This window comes from Symphalangus syndactylus, chromosome 7, assembly GCF_028878055.3.
Source record: "Symphalangus syndactylus isolate Jambi chromosome 7, NHGRI_mSymSyn1-v2.1_pri, whole genome shotgun sequence".
Lineage (NCBI taxonomy): Eukaryota > Metazoa > Chordata > Mammalia > Primates > Hylobatidae > Symphalangus > Symphalangus syndactylus.
Window position 1 is genome coordinate 111,356,646 of NC_072429.2, and position 21,018 is coordinate 111,377,663.

At 32.1% G+C, this 21,018-nt stretch overlaps 1 protein-coding gene across 3 annotated transcripts in view; it reads right to left on the reverse strand.

The window, feature by feature from the left end:
• Positions 1-21,018, reverse strand: part of CSMD3 (CUB and Sushi multiple domains 3) — a 1,218,611-nt gene that overhangs the window by 410,232 nt on the left and 787,361 nt on the right. For all 3 annotated transcript variants that reach the window (XM_055287089.2, XM_055287087.2, XM_055287086.2), the window contains 3 exons: positions 15,653-15,840; positions 9,657-9,845; positions 6,218-6,334 (listed from right to left, as the gene is read on the reverse strand). In XM_055287089.2, coding sequence (XP_055143064.1) covers positions 6,218-6,334; positions 9,657-9,845; positions 15,653-15,840 — 494 coding nt within the window. The remainder of the gene's footprint in view (positions 1-6,217; positions 6,335-9,656; positions 9,846-15,652; positions 15,841-21,018) is intronic.

Genomic DNA, 21,018 nt, shown 5'->3' on the forward strand with positions numbered 1-21,018 from the left:
AATGTAATTATTTTCCATTTATTTATTTGTCACACATTTCAACCTGTGCATATAATATGCAAAAAAATGTATATACAAGTGTTCAGCTCAATAGTTTCCACAAACCGAACACCTTTGCAAATAGTATCCAAATCAATAGCCACAATAATACCAACACCCAGAGCCTTCTTTATAAAACTTTTCTGTCATTTCAGTTTTCCAGAAGTAACCACTCACTCAACTTCTAATAGCACAAACCAATGTTGCTGCTTTGTATATATATTTTGTAGTTTATAGAATGGAATCATATATACTCTTTTGGATCTGACTTCTTTTACTCAGCATTAGGTATGTGAGATTTCTCAATATCATTGTGCGTAGTTGGGGGTGGTTCATTTTTGGTGATGCATAGTATAGCATTCCACCTTGTGAATATACCACATCTATTTACCTGTTCAACTGTTGATGGTCACTTAAGTTGTTTGCGTTTTACCACAAATGTAGACGGTACTACCATGAACAATTTATCTTTTGTGAATGTGTGCTTTTTTCTGTTGGGTATGTATCTAGGAGTGGAATTACTGAATGATGGGAGTAATAATATGTGTTCTGCTTTAACAAATACTGTTTTACAAAGTGGCCATGCTGATTTACATCTCCATAGACAACATGGTTGCTCCGTATCTTCACCAATACTTGAAAATCTGGGGCTTTTTAATTTGTTCCATTCTAGTGAGTATGTAGTGGACTCCTTGTGGCATCACGATAGTATTTAATTATACTGTCAAGAACACATGTAAAAGACTAATGACTTCACACAAACACACACACTCAAATACACACAACACACTGTGTGTAAGGAGCCATCTGAAATAAAAAATGGCTACCGCAGGGATCCTTCCCTTGAGGTGCTTTATTTTTTTGTACCTCACCTACAAAATTACCAAAGTATTTGCTAAGAAAATTCCAAAATCTCAGAGTATGACCAGTAACATTTTTTATTCATTTACATTTTAGTTCCAAATGTTGGAAATTTAAGTCTTAACTCTCCATTGTTTTAAAAAAAAGGGGACAGAAAATGAGACCAAAACAAATAGATTGAAAACACAAATATTAACACAACAAGGTTATCACTGCATAATGAATCAGAGAGTTCATATTTGAGAAAGATTTGAAATATATAAGGTACTATTTTCAAATTATTTTTCAAAATGCAAGTTTTGGTTTTTTTTTTCTCCTCTCTATAATTGGCAGGAATACAAGAGCCCTTTCAGAGGGGGTCTAAAAATTAAGTAGTTTTTCGAATGTTCTATAGTATAAAATCAGTATTGATACTAGACAGATGAAAGGAAAATGGGATTTTGACATAGTAAAGAGAAGATGCTTTGCTGTCCAGATTAGCTCCTGCAAAATAAAGTAAGGGTAGAAAGTTCAGATAAGTCAGTCTTATTTCTGCTATAAAGCTAAGAAAAAAATAGTGAGACAATAGGAGAGTAGATTGAAAAAAGAGAAATAAATCATTATGTATACTATATTATTTATATTTTTTAAGAAAAATGTGCTTATTTTGAAATACATAGAATGAATTATTTTAGAATTTCATTCATTAATTATTATTTAGATTGAAAAAAGAGAAATAAATCATTATGTATACTATATTATTTATATTTTTTAAGAAAAATGTGCTTATTTTGAAATACATAGAATGAATTATTTTAGAATTTCATTCATTAATTATTATTTAGATTGAAAAAAGAGAAATAAATCATTATGTATACTATATTATTTATAATTTTAAGAAAAATGTGCTTATTTTGAAATACATAGAATGAATTATTTTAGAATTTCATTCATTATTATTTAGATTGAAAAAAGAGAAATAAATCATTATGTATACTATATTATTTATATTTTTTAAGAAAAATGTGCTTATTTTGAAATACATAGAATGAATTATTTTAGAATTTCATTAATTAATTATTGGTGCCAACGAAGCCACTATTAAGTATTATTTACCTTTCTGAGCCCTACTTTCTCCATCTTTAAAATGGGGTTCTAATAGAGTTGTTTTGCAATTTAAATCAGGTAACATGAAAATGACTTCACACAGTGACTGGCACAGAGGAAGTATTCAGAAAGTGTTATTGCTATTGATCAATTTCCCAAAATGAGAGCTAATATTTTTCCTGTTATTTGGCCCTGACCAGCCGCTTTATAAAAAGAAGCTGCTGTTCATCAAGTCATGGATTAAATGGTCATATTTGCTTTCTTTCACTACCACAAAACAACTTAAGACCTTCAAAGTTGTGCCAAAGGTCAATTAATCCAAATAAGAAAATGATCCTGAGAAACTACTATATTCTAGTCATTATAGAATATAAATATTCAGAAGAATGTAAGTAACTCATGGCCTATCTGAGGAAAAAGGTACATGAACCAAAATTTTAATCATTCTGCCAAACTGGTTAATACAAGTCAATACAGGCGCATAGAAATAGAGGTAACAATTTGTCAAAGGGGTCTGTAGAGGTGTATAAAAATGACCTTCAAATGTAATGACCATCCAGGTCTGGTGGCTCACACCTGTAATCCCAGCACTTTGAGAGGCCTAGACAGGTGGATTGCTTGAATCCAGGAGTTTGAGATCAGCTTGGGAAACATGGCAGAATCCCATCTCTATGAAAATATACAAAACTTAGCTGAGTGTGGTGGCATGCACCGGTAGTCCCACCTACTCAGGAGGCTGAGGTGGGAGGGTCACCTGAGCCCAGGAAGATTGAGGATGCAGTGAGCCAGGATCAGCCTGGGTAACAGGGTGAGAACCCATCTCAGGAAAAACATAAAAATAAAAACAAACAAACAAAAAACCCCAAAGCAATGACCTCCTAAAGCAAAAAGGCAATGACTTTCAAAAGCGAGAAGTTTTTGATGGTGCGGACCTAGGATAGACATTTTGGAAAGAAGGGGATTAGACAGGAAAAGACACCCAATTCTAACAAGACAGGGAGAAAAAGTCAGTGGTTTCAATATCATAATTACTTCTAGTAAGAATGCTAATTCAAGATGCCCAATAAAGGTAATTTATGTTATATATATATAACATAATATATATATATAACATAAATTACCTTTATTGGGCATGTTATATATATATATATATATATATATATATATATAACATAAATTTATGTTTTATATATATATAATATCTGTATGACTTGTAAAGTCAAAATAGCATTAATATCTAGGTTTTAGTTATAGTCATGACACCAGCTATTACCTAAAGGGTGCCATTTGACTTTTTTTTTCCTAATATGTAAAATAATAGGTGTGGACTATGCTTTATTTAAGGACAGTCCAACTTCTGAGAGTCTAAGGGTTTTTTTTGTGATGTACATTTTTTTTCTCTAGGTTTCCTGTAACTATTTATAATTAGCATCCTGACTTCTACAACGTCTTTAAGGAAAATCTCTCATGGTGTCCTTGTAAATAAGGAGGAATGTAGGCTGAATGATACTGTCGTTAACTGAGTTTGAAACTACTGAACAATTGTATGTGTTCAAACACCTTGACTTAATGTTTAATGGTGAAGAGATTACAGATGGTACATATACATTTTATTATTTCTTAAATATTTAGATATTTAGATTTATCCTTGTTAAGATTCTTATCAACCCTTAAAATACTAATGATCATACTTATATAAGAACATCTGACTACATAATGTAAATGTAAATGAAATGCAAATCACTTCAAAATGATCTCATAGGAACTCTGAATCAAAATCAATATGATAAAGCATAACAGGGACACATATAAAAGTTTGCACTGAAGATAGAAAAAAATCAATTGCATAATTATAGAATTTTAAGAATTGAATTTATCTGTATTTTAAGTCCCAGTAATCTAAAAAGATGATTTAGATTACTACAAACTTATCAATTAGTAGTATACCATGGCAGCAAAAAAGTTAATTAACACAAATACTGTCTTCTTTAATGAAAATAATTTTAGTGTTACACTGTGCCATGATGTGTTCAGTTTTAGAAAACCACACTTAAAGAGATAAGCTGGAATGCATCCAGAGAAAGTTGATTAGAGTGGTGATGAACATGAAAATATTATCTTATGATGAATTAAAGAAACTAGGAGTGTTTAGTCTGGGAAGAAAAGACTCGGAATCATGATCTAGGGATAGAGGACATGAAAAACATGGTAGTCTCAGAATGGTGAGTTGGTGTGTTTGAGGAGCTTTTGGTTGGAGCAAGGATTAGGCTGCTTTTTTTGGTATAGCTCCAGAGAGCAGAACAGGGATAACGGCTGCAGAATAATTTTTAAACAATTAAATATAGAAAAAATGAGCAAGTTTTCCCAAGGAGTACAGTCCTTATCAACAGAAATATCCAAAACAGGCCAGTTCATCATGTTTCTGAAACACCATATGGAGAAACTAGTTTTCTGAGTAAGAGGTTAGACTATATTACCTTCAATATTTCTCCCAACTTTGAAATTTTCCTTCATGTAACTTTTGCTACACTTTGGAAGAGTTGTACTTCAAACAAACTTAGTTGGCTCTTAAAAGAAAGGCATCTACGTCTGCATCTCTTGCCATGTAAATACAGATTTAATTAACACTTGCAACCTCTGAAGATGCAAAACTTTAAGTGTTAATTAAACCTCTATTTACATAGCAAGCAGTATGTAGCCCTCCACTCCCTTCTATAATATCAGGGAGCTTATTTTAAACTCCATTAATCTATTGCACACTGGGATAATGGGACACTTTGGTTAATTTCCAGCAAAGAGTCTTCTATTAATAAAGATGGACAAAAATCACAGTTTACAAAGTCTTCTACCTCATTCCTGCTATTCAGTACCAGAATACTCATTTTAACAACACTTTTTTCTCAGTAATATTTAATTCATTGTAGAAATCTAACCAAACTAGTCCTGATATAATTCTCACTTCCTGATAAAATAATATGTAATTTAATCAAAGGCAAACTTTATTTCTGAAAACACAAATTTAAATGTATTAAACACAAGCTTTTAGTTTTAATTGTAACAACATCTTCTCATTGCTAAAAGTATTTTGTTTTGATATTTCCTTTTTTAGATTTTCTATATTAAAATCAATAAATATATTTTAATAGTAAAATTCAATAATATAATACATCAACAGAGCTAAAAAAAAGTACTTTTCAAAATCAGATTTTAAAATGAATAAACTAGCCCCTTTAGAAGATCAGCCCATGGAGATTTTCAAGTAAATAACTTTAATATATTTTTTTGTTTTCATATATTAGAATGGTCATTTTACCATTCATAAGTTGTTACCTTGATAAATTACACTGTACCATGATAAATTTGAAGTACATACTTATACACTTCTAATTATAAGCAATATTTGCAAAAATGGATGGTAAATTAAACATGAGTAATTGTTTAGCAGTCCCTCTTATTAAGCACTAAGAAAATGAACTATTAATCATGCAAAATTGTTTGTTATAGATTCCTATACGGATACATGTCATTCTTTAGAGGATTCCTTTCAAAACAGTGAAGTAGGTTGTAAAAGTTTTATGAGTCTGGTTGAATCTCATGAATGAACCATATTTAATACTACAGAGCCTTTTACTTATTTGTTTATTTGTAAAAGGATATTTATTAACATCTACCTTATGCAGAGTGCGATTTTACACTCTATTTATGTGAGACATATCTGTAGCTCTGTACTAAAGAATCTGAGACACAGATATTTATAGAATGGCTATAAATTTATATAGAGAATATAATTGTTATAAACAAAAACAGAAACATTTATAAATAAGTATATATAAACACATACTAGTTGCTTTAAAAATTGGCTTAGCATATCAGAGCATCTCATATTCCCCTTTGAACTACTGAAATCAACTTCTTAACACTATGCCAGAAACTAAAGCCATCTTGTTTGAGGTTTTCCTGTTACAAAAATTTCAAATGACATTAGTTTATTGCATCAAAAGTAAACAGATCTCTCATAGCACCAGCCTGGTAAAAACATGAGCACAACAAAATACTATAGAAGAGTAAATATAATTTTTGTGGCAATTATTTAAATTGAAATGTGTTTAGTATATTGTAGTACTGATCTGTTTTTGCTCATGCAAAATAACATGTAAAGGAAAGTGAAATAAAAATAGACTCAATGAAAATTCAGAAGACAGTCCAATTATTATTTCATGAGGCAAATTACCTTTTCCATGGGTTACATCAACAGTCCATGTACAATTCAGAGAATTTGGATAAAATTCCGGGTAACCAGGTGATAAGATTGTTCCACTAGGCCCTCTAACATCTCCTCCACATAATGCTGAAATACAAAGAAATAGATCCATGTGATGAGCAGTGAGAGAGACAGAGGGTGAACAAATCTCTTATCTCCTCTCTTGAATTGAGCAGTCGCATTATCTTTGCTTATGCTACATCCTGGTAATAACAGGTGTGTATGCAGCACTAGAGAAGAAAAGGGTACTCGGTAGCATCTGAGAATTAGTGCTGTCCCAAGAGAACATGGCTCAACTTTCCACGTTTGAATTTGAAGTATGTGCTAATACATTTCTAATTATAAGCAGTATTTCCATAAATTGGTGGTAAATTAAACATGAGTAATTAATTGTTTAGCAGTCGCTCTTATTAAGCACTAAGAAAATGAATTGTTAACTGTATAAAACTGTTTGATATAGACTCCTAAAGGGATATGTGTCATTCTTTACAGGATTCCTTTCAAAACTATGAAGTGAGTTGTAAAAGTTTTCAAGGCTGCTTCTGTATTTCTGTATTTTTCTAGGAAATATTATGAACAAAAATGATCTTTTGAGGGGGTGTAGTTTTGTAAGTAATTATTCTAAGATAGTAAAAATAAGTTAATTATCTGAGGTCAAAAAATTAATATTTGATTTGACATTCATTTCTTTGAGAACAAATCATAGTTTACAAGGTCTTCTACTATATTCAACAGCCATCAGTGCTTACGCTATGCCAGACAATTTTATCAAAATTGAAAGCTGGAGGAAGCAAAAAAATATTGCCTCGTAAGCATTTTTATTCTAGTGTGAGCAGAGAATTTGTTGACTCCTTATTCACTTTCACTTGGAAAGGCCATCTCTTAGACACAGCCAAGGGCAGTAAGAATCATGAATGCCACATGTACCCTTGTCTAATTTGATACTTGCCCACTTTCTTAGCACACTAGAAAAGTGAGTTTTGGTTTTCTCTTCCAAAAACACCTAACACTATAACATGATATGAATTTGTTGAGTGAAATGATGAGTGAAATGTCTACTGAATTAAAACATACAGTCTCTATTTCAAAGGACTATATGTCATGCAGCTAGAATAAAATTTCTCAATGAACACAGGAATGAAAATTAAGGGAGTTAAATTAATTTAAAATACACAAAAAGGTAACAAAAAAGAGAGATGCAAACTTTTAGAAAGGACACCAGATATGAGCTCCTGAGCATGCACATTTATGTGTGTTTGTATATCTGTGTGTTTGTGTGTGTGGGTATTTACAAGAAGTTGAGAGAAAGTTTTTCTGCATATCGGTATTCTTTCAAATAAAGATACTTCGTCAATTATCCTACTTCTTGAGAAGTTTCTTGGGAATTTTTTTGTCTGTAAGCTGTACCTATATATGTATGTAGAAGGGGAAACTTAAAGGGACTTCTACAGGTAAATGCATAAATCTATGTAACACAAACACATTTAAAAATTTAGGAGGAATGGTCAACAACTAATATAACAAACATTCATAGTATTACTTTGACTAGAATCAGATGGGAAAATATAGAACATATTTTTATAACAAAGTGAAGATTTCTGTTATTTGAAAATAATTATCATTGGATGAAGACACTGAAGAGAATGGACTTAAAGATGGAATTTCATAGTAAATAGTGGAGAAAGAATGTAACTTAAGTTTTTTTTGAAAGATGAAACTAAAAACATAAAGACATAAATTTTATTTTATATCTAATAAAACAGGATACAATTACAATGATTTACTAATTCTTATCAAAAACAAGAGCAAACACTGTTTTGAACTTAAAATGTAGCTGGCACTATTCTGCAGATATTGTTTATGTTAACTCAGCCCCTACAACAACCTTTTGAGAAAAATGCTGTAATTATTCGGTTTACAGATGAGAAAGCAAGTATAGAAAGAACTCAGTCTGATTCCGGGGTCTATGATCTCAGGCAGATTCTTGAATTGTGTGGATGTTTTTCCCACATTAAGAGTACTATTTTAGCAAGCTGTGATGTTCTTTATTCATGTTTGATTTTGTAGCACTTCCCTCAAAATGATGAATATATTAAAAAAAATTCAAGGGCATCCTTTATTTTCTCAGAGATTCATTTAATCCTCTAATTTTCAAATCACTTTTTTTTTTTTTTTTTTTTCAGATGGAGTCTCGCTTTGTCCCCCCCCCCAGAGCTGGAGTGCAGTGCCGCGATCTCGGCTCCCTGCAAGCTCCGCCTCTCGGGTTCACGCCATTCTCCTGCCTCCATCTGCCTGAGAGTGTATACACTACTGTCAATTCCTCATATGGAAAAAGTCTGTCTGCAACGTAAGAGAATTATGTGGATACACAAAGAAAAGTCTAGGTGTAAGATGGAGAAATTCTTTAAAAGTTTTGAATTTATGCTTCTTATTAGCAATGAGAGGTATCCCACCTTGCCTTTTCTACTAGTTGAACAGTTGAACATCAGCTTCTGCTTTTATTTTTAAATATCAGTTAGAGTTGGGTTTCTGTCACTTACAGTCACAAATTAAAGGAAGATGTTTTGATGATTTGTTTAAATCTTGATATAAAAACAAATTAGCTTAAAACTGTTTAAAAAATGATGGCACTGGCAGTACTTGAAAATTTAATCATAAAATGACAAATGGTATCTTCCACCTCAAGAAATAGTAAGTGTAGAATTTGAAAATAGTACTGTAAATAGAAATTAAAACCCATAGTTAAATAATATATAGATTTACATTGAGTGTGCTTTTTGACAAGCAAGTATGCAAGCACTTCCCAATCTTAGGAGAAGCAGTTTCCTCCACTAGATTTCATATGTGTTTCCTGAAAAATGAAGCACTTCTGACTTATTCTTATAGAAACAAAGAAGCAGTAAGGAACACTGGTATACTATTTATTGTAACTAGGAACTTGACGCAGTAGGGTAGTCTGAGTAAACTACCATGGTACTGTGTAGCTGGTTAGAATTTTTGTAGACAGGCTGGCCTTCTATTTGAACTGGGGCATGTTGCCATTCAAGGCAGGAAACAAATGCTGCATTTTTTTCAGGGCTTTCTTCTCATACCAATTTGGCATTTTCAAGGCTGTTTTCAAAAGGTCCACAGCATGTTTTTAAAATAGTTACACAGGTGAGTTTTAAATATATATGCATATATAAACAGGGTAGATACATAGATAGTATCTTTACACATGGAGTAAGTTTGGCTGATTAGCAATAGTCTTTATTTCGTGAATGGTTTGATAACATAAATTTGCCAGAAATCAAAAGAACTTTTAAAAAATCTAAAAGATTTATAATTATGTTAAACCCGATATAAAAAAAACTATATTGATTTTTCTGTTTATAAATCAGCATATTTTGCATGTCGAATGAGTTATTACCATCACAGGTTGGAAGTGGATGACTCCACCAGTGGTTTTTTTCGCATAGAAGGGGCTCTTCATGACTCAACCTGTATCCTGGATAACAACTAAATGAAACAGTAGAGCCAATGGAGAAATCATGACCATAGCGACGGCCATGTACAGGTATGCCAGGGTCCAAGCAAGAATACGTGTTCACTGTAACACCTGGAAAACAAAGGGAAGAAAATAAAGAGGAAGCTTGGTGGGATTTGGATTTGCTGAAAATAATTCCTAGTTCTTCAAACAATTACAAGCAATGGTTTTTACAAATAAAGGTACTCGTACTTCATTTTTAAAATCAGCAATTTATTTAATAAATTTGTTTTTTGATTTCCCACCAGTAAGGATCAAATTCAGGTCATTTAATTATATAAGAACTTGATGAAAATGTATAACTATCTGTAAAACTTTGTATTGTTATAAATTTTGTGTATATATACACATATATCGCAATAATAATCACACCAATAGTCAACATTTCTTGACCTTTCTATATTCCAAGCACCGTTCTAAATATTATACAAAATTTTCTCATTTAATTACTAAAGGAAAAAGAAGAAGAGTAGAGGCATTTTGCAAGGTATGAAAGTATGAACACCAGAACCGTTCTAAGTAAAACCAATTAGCACATTTCCTCTGGTGGTTAACTGTTGTTGTTATCAATAGTCTCTAGTACACTTCAGTGTCTCCTGATATCTTCCTTGCAATTTACAATCCCTAGTTGAGATCATTCCATGACAATGTTTTTCCTTTAATAAGATATGGCTTCTCAACCTTGGCACTGCTGACATTTTGGACTGGATACTTCTGTGTTGTGGGTGTCCTGTGCATTGGAGTACTTTTAGAAATATTCCTGGCCCCTACCTGTTCGATGCCAGTAGCACTTCTCCAATCATGGCAATAACTCCAGATATTGCTACACATTTCTTGGGGTGCAACAGTGCTCTCAGTTGAGAACCACTGGTATAAACTATAACAAGTAATTATTCTTTTCTTCCTAGATAGGATATTTAAACAATGAATACTATTTCTACATTCCAAAATTAGTCGTTAACATTTTTAAGATTGTATAATTATATTAAATCATATTTATATGAGAAAATATTTATTTGTATTAGCTACCCAATTCAAAAATGAAGCTAAACAAAATGGTACAAAATAGAAGTTTAATTTTAAAGAGGGAAATTGTGCATTTTAAGTGTATTTATCAAGCATATTCGTTTCATCTAAATGGTGTTATTTTAATGAGAAACTAAAATACAATAGGGACAATTTTATCTTCAACACAACTACTTTTATCTGCTAAGTTCCTCTTCTAAATGTGACCATTATTTTTCTAAGCACCCAGTGCATTTTTTTTTTTTTTTTTTTGACGGAGTCTCGCGTTGTCGCCCAGGCTGGAGTACAATGGCGTGATCTCGGCTCACTGTGACCTTCACCTGCCAGGTTTGAGTAATTCTCCTGCCTCAGCCTCCCAAGTAGCTGCGACTACAGGCATATGCCACCATGCCCGGCTAATTTTTTGTATTGTTAGTAGAGACGGGGTTTTACCATGCTGGCCAGGCTGGTCTTGAACTCCTGACCTTGTGATCTTCCCGCATCAGCCTCCCAAAATGCTGGGATTACAGGCATGAGTCACTGCACCTGGCCAGCACCCAGTGCTTTTAAACTCTCATTCATCTTTGATTCCTCACTTTTTTCCTCCACAAAATATGTCTGAAATCCATTCTCATTGAAAAGCATCATGTCGTGTATTATTTCTCTTACCCTATCCAAGGCCCTCATCACCTCAAGTTTATGAAACAAACAATAACATTTAGCATGTTTTTCAGTATCTTTCATCTCCAATTTATTCTATATAAAATGTTGGACATACCTATAGCCAAAACATGTTTTTTCATTGCTTTAATACCCTATGGCTAATGGCACCATGTTAAGTCGTCACCCTGAAAATTAAGATTCCCAAATTAGACTTTACTATTCTAAATTGTCATTATCTCCCAATGGTCATTCTTTGTATCAATCAGATAAGTCTCCTCATTAGTTTTAGGCTTTGTCTCACAGGAATACCTTCAGTTGTCCTCTTAATGTACACAATCTTCTCAATCTTTAACAGAAAAGTTTAGACCCCCTTCCTTCAGGTTTCAATTTCCCCCAATGTTCCAGGTGATATATAACTTTCCTTTACATGAAACTCTAACATTGTAGTAAAATCATCTAAAATCAGAGAAATGGGGGTTGCAGTGGTCATATACAATGTAAATTACAGTAAAATTTAATTATTCAAAAGTGATTGTAATGCTTTAGTTCATTGACCTATAGTAAAGGTCAATGAATATATGGGGTTAATAATTAATTTGCCTTTCTTGGCTTTTCAACTGATAAAGTAAGATGATGTATTTCTTTTATGTCTTCCACTGTGCTGCATTGATCTAGGAGGCACAAAATAAGTCTAAAGAAATAATTCATAATTGATTGACAAGCAAATAACTCAAGGCATAATACAAGGCAATGGAAATGTTGCAAAATTGAGAAAACGAGAAACATCATGATGAACTGATGTCAGTATTATTTATTAACTAATAGTCATTACTAAATACTAAAACATAATTGGTAAGTAGTTTTAGAAGTTTTTTTTTTTTAGACGGAGTCTCACCCATCCTACAGGCTGGAATGCAGTGGCTAATCTTGGCTCACTGCAGCCTCCACTTCGCTTCCTGGGTTCAAGCAATCAATTCTCCTGCCTCAGCCTCCCAAGTAGCTGGAATTATAGGCATGCACCACCACTCCTGGCTAAATTTTGTATTTTTAGGAGAGACGTGGTTTCACCATGTTGGCCAGGCTGGTCTCAAACTAATGACCTCAAGTGATACTCCCGCCTCAGCCTCCAAAGTGCTGGGATTACAGGCGTTAGTCACCGTGCCCAGCTAGTTTTAGAAAATTCTTAAATGTTGGCAATGTACATAATTTTCAGAAGTTCATGTCTGCATTATATCGAATGACATTAACATTTATCTTTTTCCTTATTGCTTTATAGAGCTTGTTTTTTTAAAAAGTAGAATCTCAAAATAGACATTTTTCTTATTTATGTAACAAAATGTTTAACATTTTATGTTTCTGTTTCTACTACTCCTCCCCTCAAATATCTATTGATCATAAATTGTACATTATTTTAGATGTCTAACATTTTCCTTAATTGGAAAATATATCTGTATGTTCATATGAAAAATATATATTTGGAGATGAATATATGTCTATAGGTTTGTTCTGTATCCATTTTCAATTTTAAAATTTGTGTAATATTTAGATATCCAAGACTTAATTATAGTCATATTTCAAGCAATACAACATAATAAACAGATGAGATTTTTCCTGGGGAAAAACTATGGAAATAAAAATAAATTATATTTCTAAAGTCTACTCATGTTGTTATAATTTTAATGTGTTTTGAAACCTATAAATAATCTCATCTTTTTTTTTTGTCTTTTTTTTTTTTTTTTTTGAGATGGAGTCCCACTCTGTCACCCGGGCTGGAGTACAATGGTGTGATCTTGGCTCACTGCAACCTCTACCTCCCAGGTTCAAGTGATTCTCCTGCCTCAGCCTCCTGAGTAGCTTGGATTACAAGCATGCACCACCATGCCTGGCTAATTTTTGTATTTTTAGTAGAGATGGGGTTTCACCACGTTGGTCAGGCTGGTCTCGAACTCCTGACCTCGTGATCTGCCTGCCTTGGCCTCCCAAAGTGTTGGGATTACAGACGTGAGCCACCACACCTAGCCAAACTTATCTTATTGATAGTTTTTGTAATCCCCATGTTTTGAGGGACAGATAGAATGGGGTAAAAAATGCTTTGGGAAAGGGAATATAACAGAAACCTGGAGTAAAAACAGTGGTGGCACTGCAAGCATTCCTTCCTATGGGATTTTGGTTGCCTGGGGAAGACAAATTACTTTCACTTTCAATGAATTTGATTAAAAAAATAGAAATACACCAAATGCCAAATATATTGTTAATGTTCTCATTAGTAATCTACTGATTTTGAAGTTTGTGAATGGTTCATTTGAAAAAGATAGTTTAGTTACCTTCAGCTTGGGAAACAGTAAGAAAGAGATGAATGAAAAGGCTTTTGTTTGTTTCTTGATAAGAAAGGATTTATGATGTTGGAGATTATTTCACAGGAGTAAATATACCACAAGACTAATAGAATAAAATGAGAGAAGGTGATTTCTTAAAGACAAATTTAAATACAAAGTTATTGCATCTTGTTAGATTTGACAAAATTAATACCAAGTGTGTCTCTAATCAACCTCAACGTTTCTCAGCTCTCAGCTTCCACTTTGCCTTTTAAGGCACTAGCCCTCAAAAATAATTTGGACTATGCCACTAAGGACCTGTAAGTGACAAACTTGCTGACTGAAGGTATGCACTTGAGCAAGACTTCTTATTTTTATTCCTTATCTGACTAGCTTTTGTAGGGGAAATGTAAAGGCTATCATTTATTGAGAACATACTGCATGTTACCAGTTATGCTGACACATTTTGTATGTTTTGTTTCATTTAATCTGTAAAATAGTCCTGTTTTTGATAAAGACCACATACCTTGGGTGGAATGCGATTGAATACCATTTACTGGGTAAAGGATACAGCAGTGGACTAAAAGAAAAGCTGCCTGCATATTGATATCAATTAATTACTAGTGAGAATTAGTTTTGAAGTACATTTTTCTAAATGACTAATTTCACTCAGGTTTAGTAAATACACGTTAGACTAAAAATATCAGTTAAGGCACTTTAGTTCATTTGAACCCCCAAGTATGTGTGCATTCTCTTATTGCATTTTACCATGATTTTTACAAAATATGCTTTCACGCCACAAAGCTCAAAATAATAGGAAGTTAATATAGTCAATACTGTAGATAAGATGATTTAAAAAACTAATGGATCTATATTGACAATTATTTTAAAAACCCATGAGTCCATTGACTATATCTATTGAAGATAGATGCCCAACAGCAAATACAAAACTATATATTTCAAATGCAGAAATTTCTTCTTGAGGAGGAAACGGTCATAATCAACTTGAATATTAAAATAAATAATATAATATCTGCATTTGAAATAAAGACATATTTTAATAACCCTCTTAAGTGTGTTGTTAGATTAATTTATCAAAAGTGCATTTCATGTAAAAGTATATGGCTATGCATTCATGATGAAAATGTATGCATATGTAAATTTATATGTTTGCACACACATAAATCTTATGCAATATAGCCACACATGTGCAAGATGTTTATAAAGGGGGAAAAAAAGCTCATTTCTGTGTTCATATCAGCATCAAAATGTTTCAAAAATCAAAATATTTTAGACTTTTTAAACAAAACCATGAGATTTAATAAGGATTATAATGATTCCAACACTCTGAATTATAGCTTGTATTAATATAGTTTTCTCAACTTATATTAATCATATTTGAATATATGTGTATACTGTTTGCTTTTTAATTTTAATGTTATTTTCAACATTTTATGCAAAATAATAAAATTAAATATTTTAAATAGAATATGTGCAATTAGTGTGAGGAAACTATAAAAGAATAAGTGAATTCGTGAAGTAAATGCTAAAAAAGTTATTGTTTATATATATCTTAGACTGGCAATTACTGTCTATTACCTGCTTTTCAGAACTATACACAAATAATTGGTACAAAAACTCATTTTCAAATAATGATTTGATGCTTCTGATATTTCTTTAGTATTTTGTTTCATAATGATATTAGATAGATATTGCTGGAAAATCTATTGCAGAATTTACTAAAACACACACCTTATAAAGCATTAACATTCTTATAGATGAAGGAAAGCTTTGATTTAAAATAAATAGAGCTACTAGTTCTATTAGTAAAACTATAATAATACAAAAAGTAGGGCAAACAGAATGAGAAAATCAAAAAGTTTTATCATTACTTACTTTCATAATGAATCTTGAAACCATTATTGGAACGACTGTTGTCTGTTGTAAATAGAAGGTATATAAAATTACTGCTACTAAATAGAAACTGGGGCACTTGGGTGCCATTGTAAGATCCAAGCAAGGGTGACAGAAGATTTGGCCCATCATGAACTTCCAGAACATCATAATTCAGTTCAGTCTGAAATCTAAGATTAAAAGACATATGTGAAAATATATTTAGAATTAACACTATATATGGAAATAATACTTTAGACTGCTATTTAAATTCCTATTTAAAATTTTTCCATTTCATATTATAATTTTCTTTAGCTTAGCCAATATCTAAGATATCATTTAAGACACCATCATTTGTGAATACCAAAGGTATAAGCTCTTATTCCTATGAAAAATTATTATTAAAAAGTTATGTATTTTTCCTAAGTATGATTCTTTCAAATATCATAAATTATCTTATAACTGGACTGTTCATGAACCAAACATATTTTTGGAATTATCTTTGGTTGTCTTCGTCATTTTTATGGAAAACTATGTGGTTTACATTTATTTTCAATCAGATAATTAGATTCTCATCTTAATAACACACACATTTCAAATTCGACATCTGCTTTTAGAATTATTTTTTATTCAAGTGTTTTTTATTGATACATAACATTTATACAAAATTTTTGGACAAATCTATTTCTGTCTTTAAACATGTGAGAAAGTTTGTATTTGAAAACAACAGTTCTAAGTAGGTAGTAACTAATGATGATACATTTGATGTTTATTAAAGTATCAGCAGCTCTATTAAAGACTTCATTGCCATTAGTTTTTGTAATCCTCCCATTAAGCCTATGGTGTAGCTCATATTATTAAACCCACTTTCCAAGTAAGAAAACCACAGCCTTAAAAACTTTTTTTTTCTTTTTACTTTTTTTTTTTTTTTTTTTGAGGCAAAATCTTATTCCATCACCCAGGCTAGAGTGCAGTGGTGCCATCTTGGGTCACTGCAGCATCTGCCTCCTGGACTAAAGCAATTCTCGTGCCTCAGCCTTCTGAGTAGCTGGAATTACAGGCGTGTGCCACCACGCCTGGCTAATTTTTGTATTTTCAGTAGACAAGGGGTTTCACCATCTTGGCCAGGCTGGTCTCTAAGTCCTGACCTCAAGTGATCCACCTGTCTCGATCTCCCAAAGTACTGGGATTACAGGCGTAAGCCACTGCACCCAGCCACCTTCAAAACTTAAATAGTACTACATTATTTTAAATTACAGAAGTAGGCATCAAAACCAAGTCTCCCTGACTCTAACCTCTTTTCTATGATGTCTGATCTTATCGTTAGATTTTTGGTTGTTCTGCTGTTTTCAGTTCTTTAAAACATATTAATTTATTTTATAAACTTCAATCGACACAGGGCTACTTTTAACATGTATAACATCTATTTTAAAAAAATAGCATTTTGTATTCTTTCCTTGCACTTCAGGGTTATACTATATCCTGAATCTATATCCAAGATCTAAACGGTGGAAAAATCTTTATGTGAACTCATGGAGTACTAAAATATTTTTCCCTTGCCTATGATGATCTTGAAGCCTAGAAAATTCTTTTCCTTGCTTTAACCAAGGTTTTCCTACACATCTTTCAGTTTCAGCTTAAATATGCGAACAGCAAGACCTCTTCTGTCCTCACATTGTAGATTATTTTATTTCCTATTCTACTGCCACAGTTTACTGTGGCTTTTGTGACACTCATCACAGTAGTGTTTACTTTTTAGACAACTGTCTTCCTTAAAAGTCTATAAACTCCATGAGGTTAAGCAGTGTGTTTTTGTCAATGCTTTGCATATAGTAGACATTCAATAAATATTTATTGGATCAAAGAAAAAATGAATGTATTTTAAAGTTAAAAATGTCTTTCTTTTCTCTAGGGTAGTTACTAATTTTATAAAAAAGTATCCAACATAAGCGGATGCTTTAGTATTAACCATGTATTTTTACTCATTTTAAATGCATTTTCCAATAAAGTTTCAGTACTTTATTTCTCCAGTTTTATCTCCAGTACACTTTAAAAAATAATTTTTAGTTTGAAATGCCCACTAATTTTCAGAGAATCACTTTTACTATCACACTTGCCAGTCTTTTGCAGTATGTGTTATGAGATTAAACCACTTTATTCCTCAAAACCAAAATGAATAAAACTCATATGTGGTCAAACAAATGCCCAGAACTAATTGAATGGATTTAAAAAAGGTTAGAAACTGTATTTCATTATATCGTATCAGTCTCTGATATTATTATGAACATAGCATATGACATGTTAGTCAAAATTAAGTATTTAATACTGTTCAGGAAGCACAACTGCCTCCTATTAATCAGTAAATAGTATATGTGAATTTTTGAAGTGTATTTTACTTCTAATTTTGCGACCTGGAATATATTGCATGTGTCTCATAAATGATTCAATAATATAGTGTAGAGAAGGAAAGGTAAAGGAACACTAAGTTCTTTAAATAAATGATTAGATACTTAGAAATTGTCAATCTAGGCCAGGCAGAGTGGCTTTCGCCTGTAATTCCAGCACTTTGGGAGGCTGAGGTGGGTGAGTCACCTGAAGTCAGAAGTTTGAGACCAGCCTGGCCAACATAGTGAAACCCTGTCTCTACTAAAAATACAAAAATTAGCAAGCGTGGTGGTTGGCACCTGTAATCCTAGCTACTCAGGAGGCTGAAGCACGAGAATCACTTGAACATGGGAGGTGGAGGTTGCAGTGGGCCGAAATCGCACCACTGCACTCCAGCGTGGGTGACAGAGTGAGACTTTGTCTCAAAAGAAAAAAAAAAAGAAATTGTCAATCTATTATTTGGTTGCTTTGTAGTCAGTCTATTGTGAATATTGAAATTGGAGTTTCACTTTGATAGCTAGTCAGCTGACAACAGCCAAATTAAAATGCACAGAAAAGTCAGGTATTACTTCGAATTGAAACATAAAGAGACTTAATTCTTAATAGAATAGCAACATTAACTGGTGATATAAAGAACATTGTTCAGTACCAGTGAATCTTTAAAAAGAAAATCATTGCAGATTTGCCCTAAGGAACTATAAAAATACATTCTAATAACAAGCAAAATGGGATAGGGTTACACAATAAATTGAATTTCTTTTTCTGTTTTAAAATAGTTATATAAATTTCTCATGAATTGCCTCAATCTCATGTTTGTTTATGAAATTAAATTTATTGTATATGCTAAACAAATATTATAGTAGCACTAAATGTTATTATAAATGAAATTGGATCTAATCTTATTCAATTTTTTTGTCTTTAAAAAACATTCTTGATGTAATCCATACCCTTCCTAACCAAATTGAGATAGTTCTCATTAACTTAAAAAAAAATTCTCTGAAAGACTGATAGTGATAGCATGCATTCAGGGAGCTGAGGATAGGAAAAGGAACAGAAAGATACACTTTGAATGATTGACAGTAAAATGAATACCTCTTAGACTCAGGAGCTGCTGGATATTGAGGAAATTTAGAAAGAGTGGGGATAAACAAAAACAAAAATTCCTTTGCAGATCCGAGAGTAAGAATTGTTAAATATTTGGATATGTTAAGAAGAGGTAAATGGTTTTAAAAACGTATTTGTTGGTGTTATTGCTATTTTGTTTTGTATTTTACAGGAAATCATATTTCTTGTAGTTTTATTGACAAGCTGTTGAGACAATCTCAAAGAGAAAATGAATGAATAATATATTGGTAAATAATACTACTTTCTGTAGGTTAATTCTAATCATTTTCTCCATCTGAGAATATAGAAAAAAACTACAAAATAGCTATGCCACCATGTTAAATATATTATCTGATTTTTACAAATTTTATTTTCAACAAATTTAAATGACTCATGAATAGTGGAAAGTAAGTGACATGACTCTGAAATAAATCATTTCTTGGAACCAGCTTCTACAAAAATATTCTCAGAATAAGAGGAATTATTAAAGAGTCGGCAACTAGTGTCTTTACAAGAGTTTGGCTGGAAATTAGAAGGGAATTAGATATTTTCAAGAATCCAGTATGTGTTAGATACTTTAGAAATGATATTCTATATCTCAAAACAATCTTTAGAGAAAAATAAAGCACCAAGACATTATAAGGCCACTGATCAAGGAAGTGGTAGACATATTTATGTCTGATTTCAAAGTGACTATTTTATGTTGCTACCCTAATGGATAAAATTCACTTATTTTTTAAATTGAAATACCTTGTTCATCCCTTTGCTACTGAGTTACTGCTAACCATGTGATAGCTGTGTAAGATTTAGATTATTAAAAGAACCAATTTTCTGGCAAAGCATATGGAGTATAGACAGCCCTCAACCAATATCTCATACCCTTAAAAGGTCTTTAGAGAAGAATAAATGGAAGAAGATATTTAAGGATTATTTTTTCTTCAAATAGCTCCAATTCAATAATCTTATAGGATTTGGGGTGGAAGTAAAGGAAAGGCAAATAGAAGGCTTAAGCCCCAAAAAGAGCATTTATTTCAGTTTACAACATTTGGAAGAATTTGGGACTTAATTTATTTTATTTATATAAGGTAGATTCAAAAGAAATATGTAACATAAATGTGCTCTGTTTATTCTAAAATACTGAAAATACCATTAATAAATTCTTAAAGCATTGTAACTCCTGATTATTCCAGTGTTTGGGCCAATTAACAAAGAATGATTTTTTAATGATTGGTTTTAGGGAAGTGGAAAAAGCCATGAGATTATAATTTATTTGAGTGGGTAATTTCAGGATTAAGAAATGAGGCACAGTGGACAAGTCCGGCTTGGTGATGTCCATGGGGAGAAGCCAAAATCTTTAAACTGTAGGAAACATTGTAGGAAGACTGATTATTGTTCCTGTGCACAAATCCTACATTGAAAATCACTTTTCAATTAGACTTTCTTGCTTCTAGCCTAATTTAAAAGATGTGTGTCTTAATCAATAGATAAGAGAATAAGAAAGCGGCAGAGTAAAACGTGCTAAGTAACTCTATTTATAGAAATTAAATTAAGTTTTTGTCTATTTAACTAGTGTTACATTTTATTAAAATGGCTGGAAAGATTTCACCAGAAAGTCAGGTTTGAAACAGTCTAATTTCAAATATAGGCTATACAGTACAAGTGAATTCTTATGGAGAATTCTAAAGGGATTTAAACAAGATAGGCAAGCAGCAAAGAGGCCTATATTGGCCTGTTGGAAGGATAGAAGATGCATGCTAAGAATTTTGGACAGAGAAAATAGTGCCTTCAAACAAAAGTCCAAAATCAAAAGTCAGAGTATGGATGCTCTCTGAATTGCAGGCATTGTTTGGCAATCAAACTGTTGGTCAAGTGGGCCACTC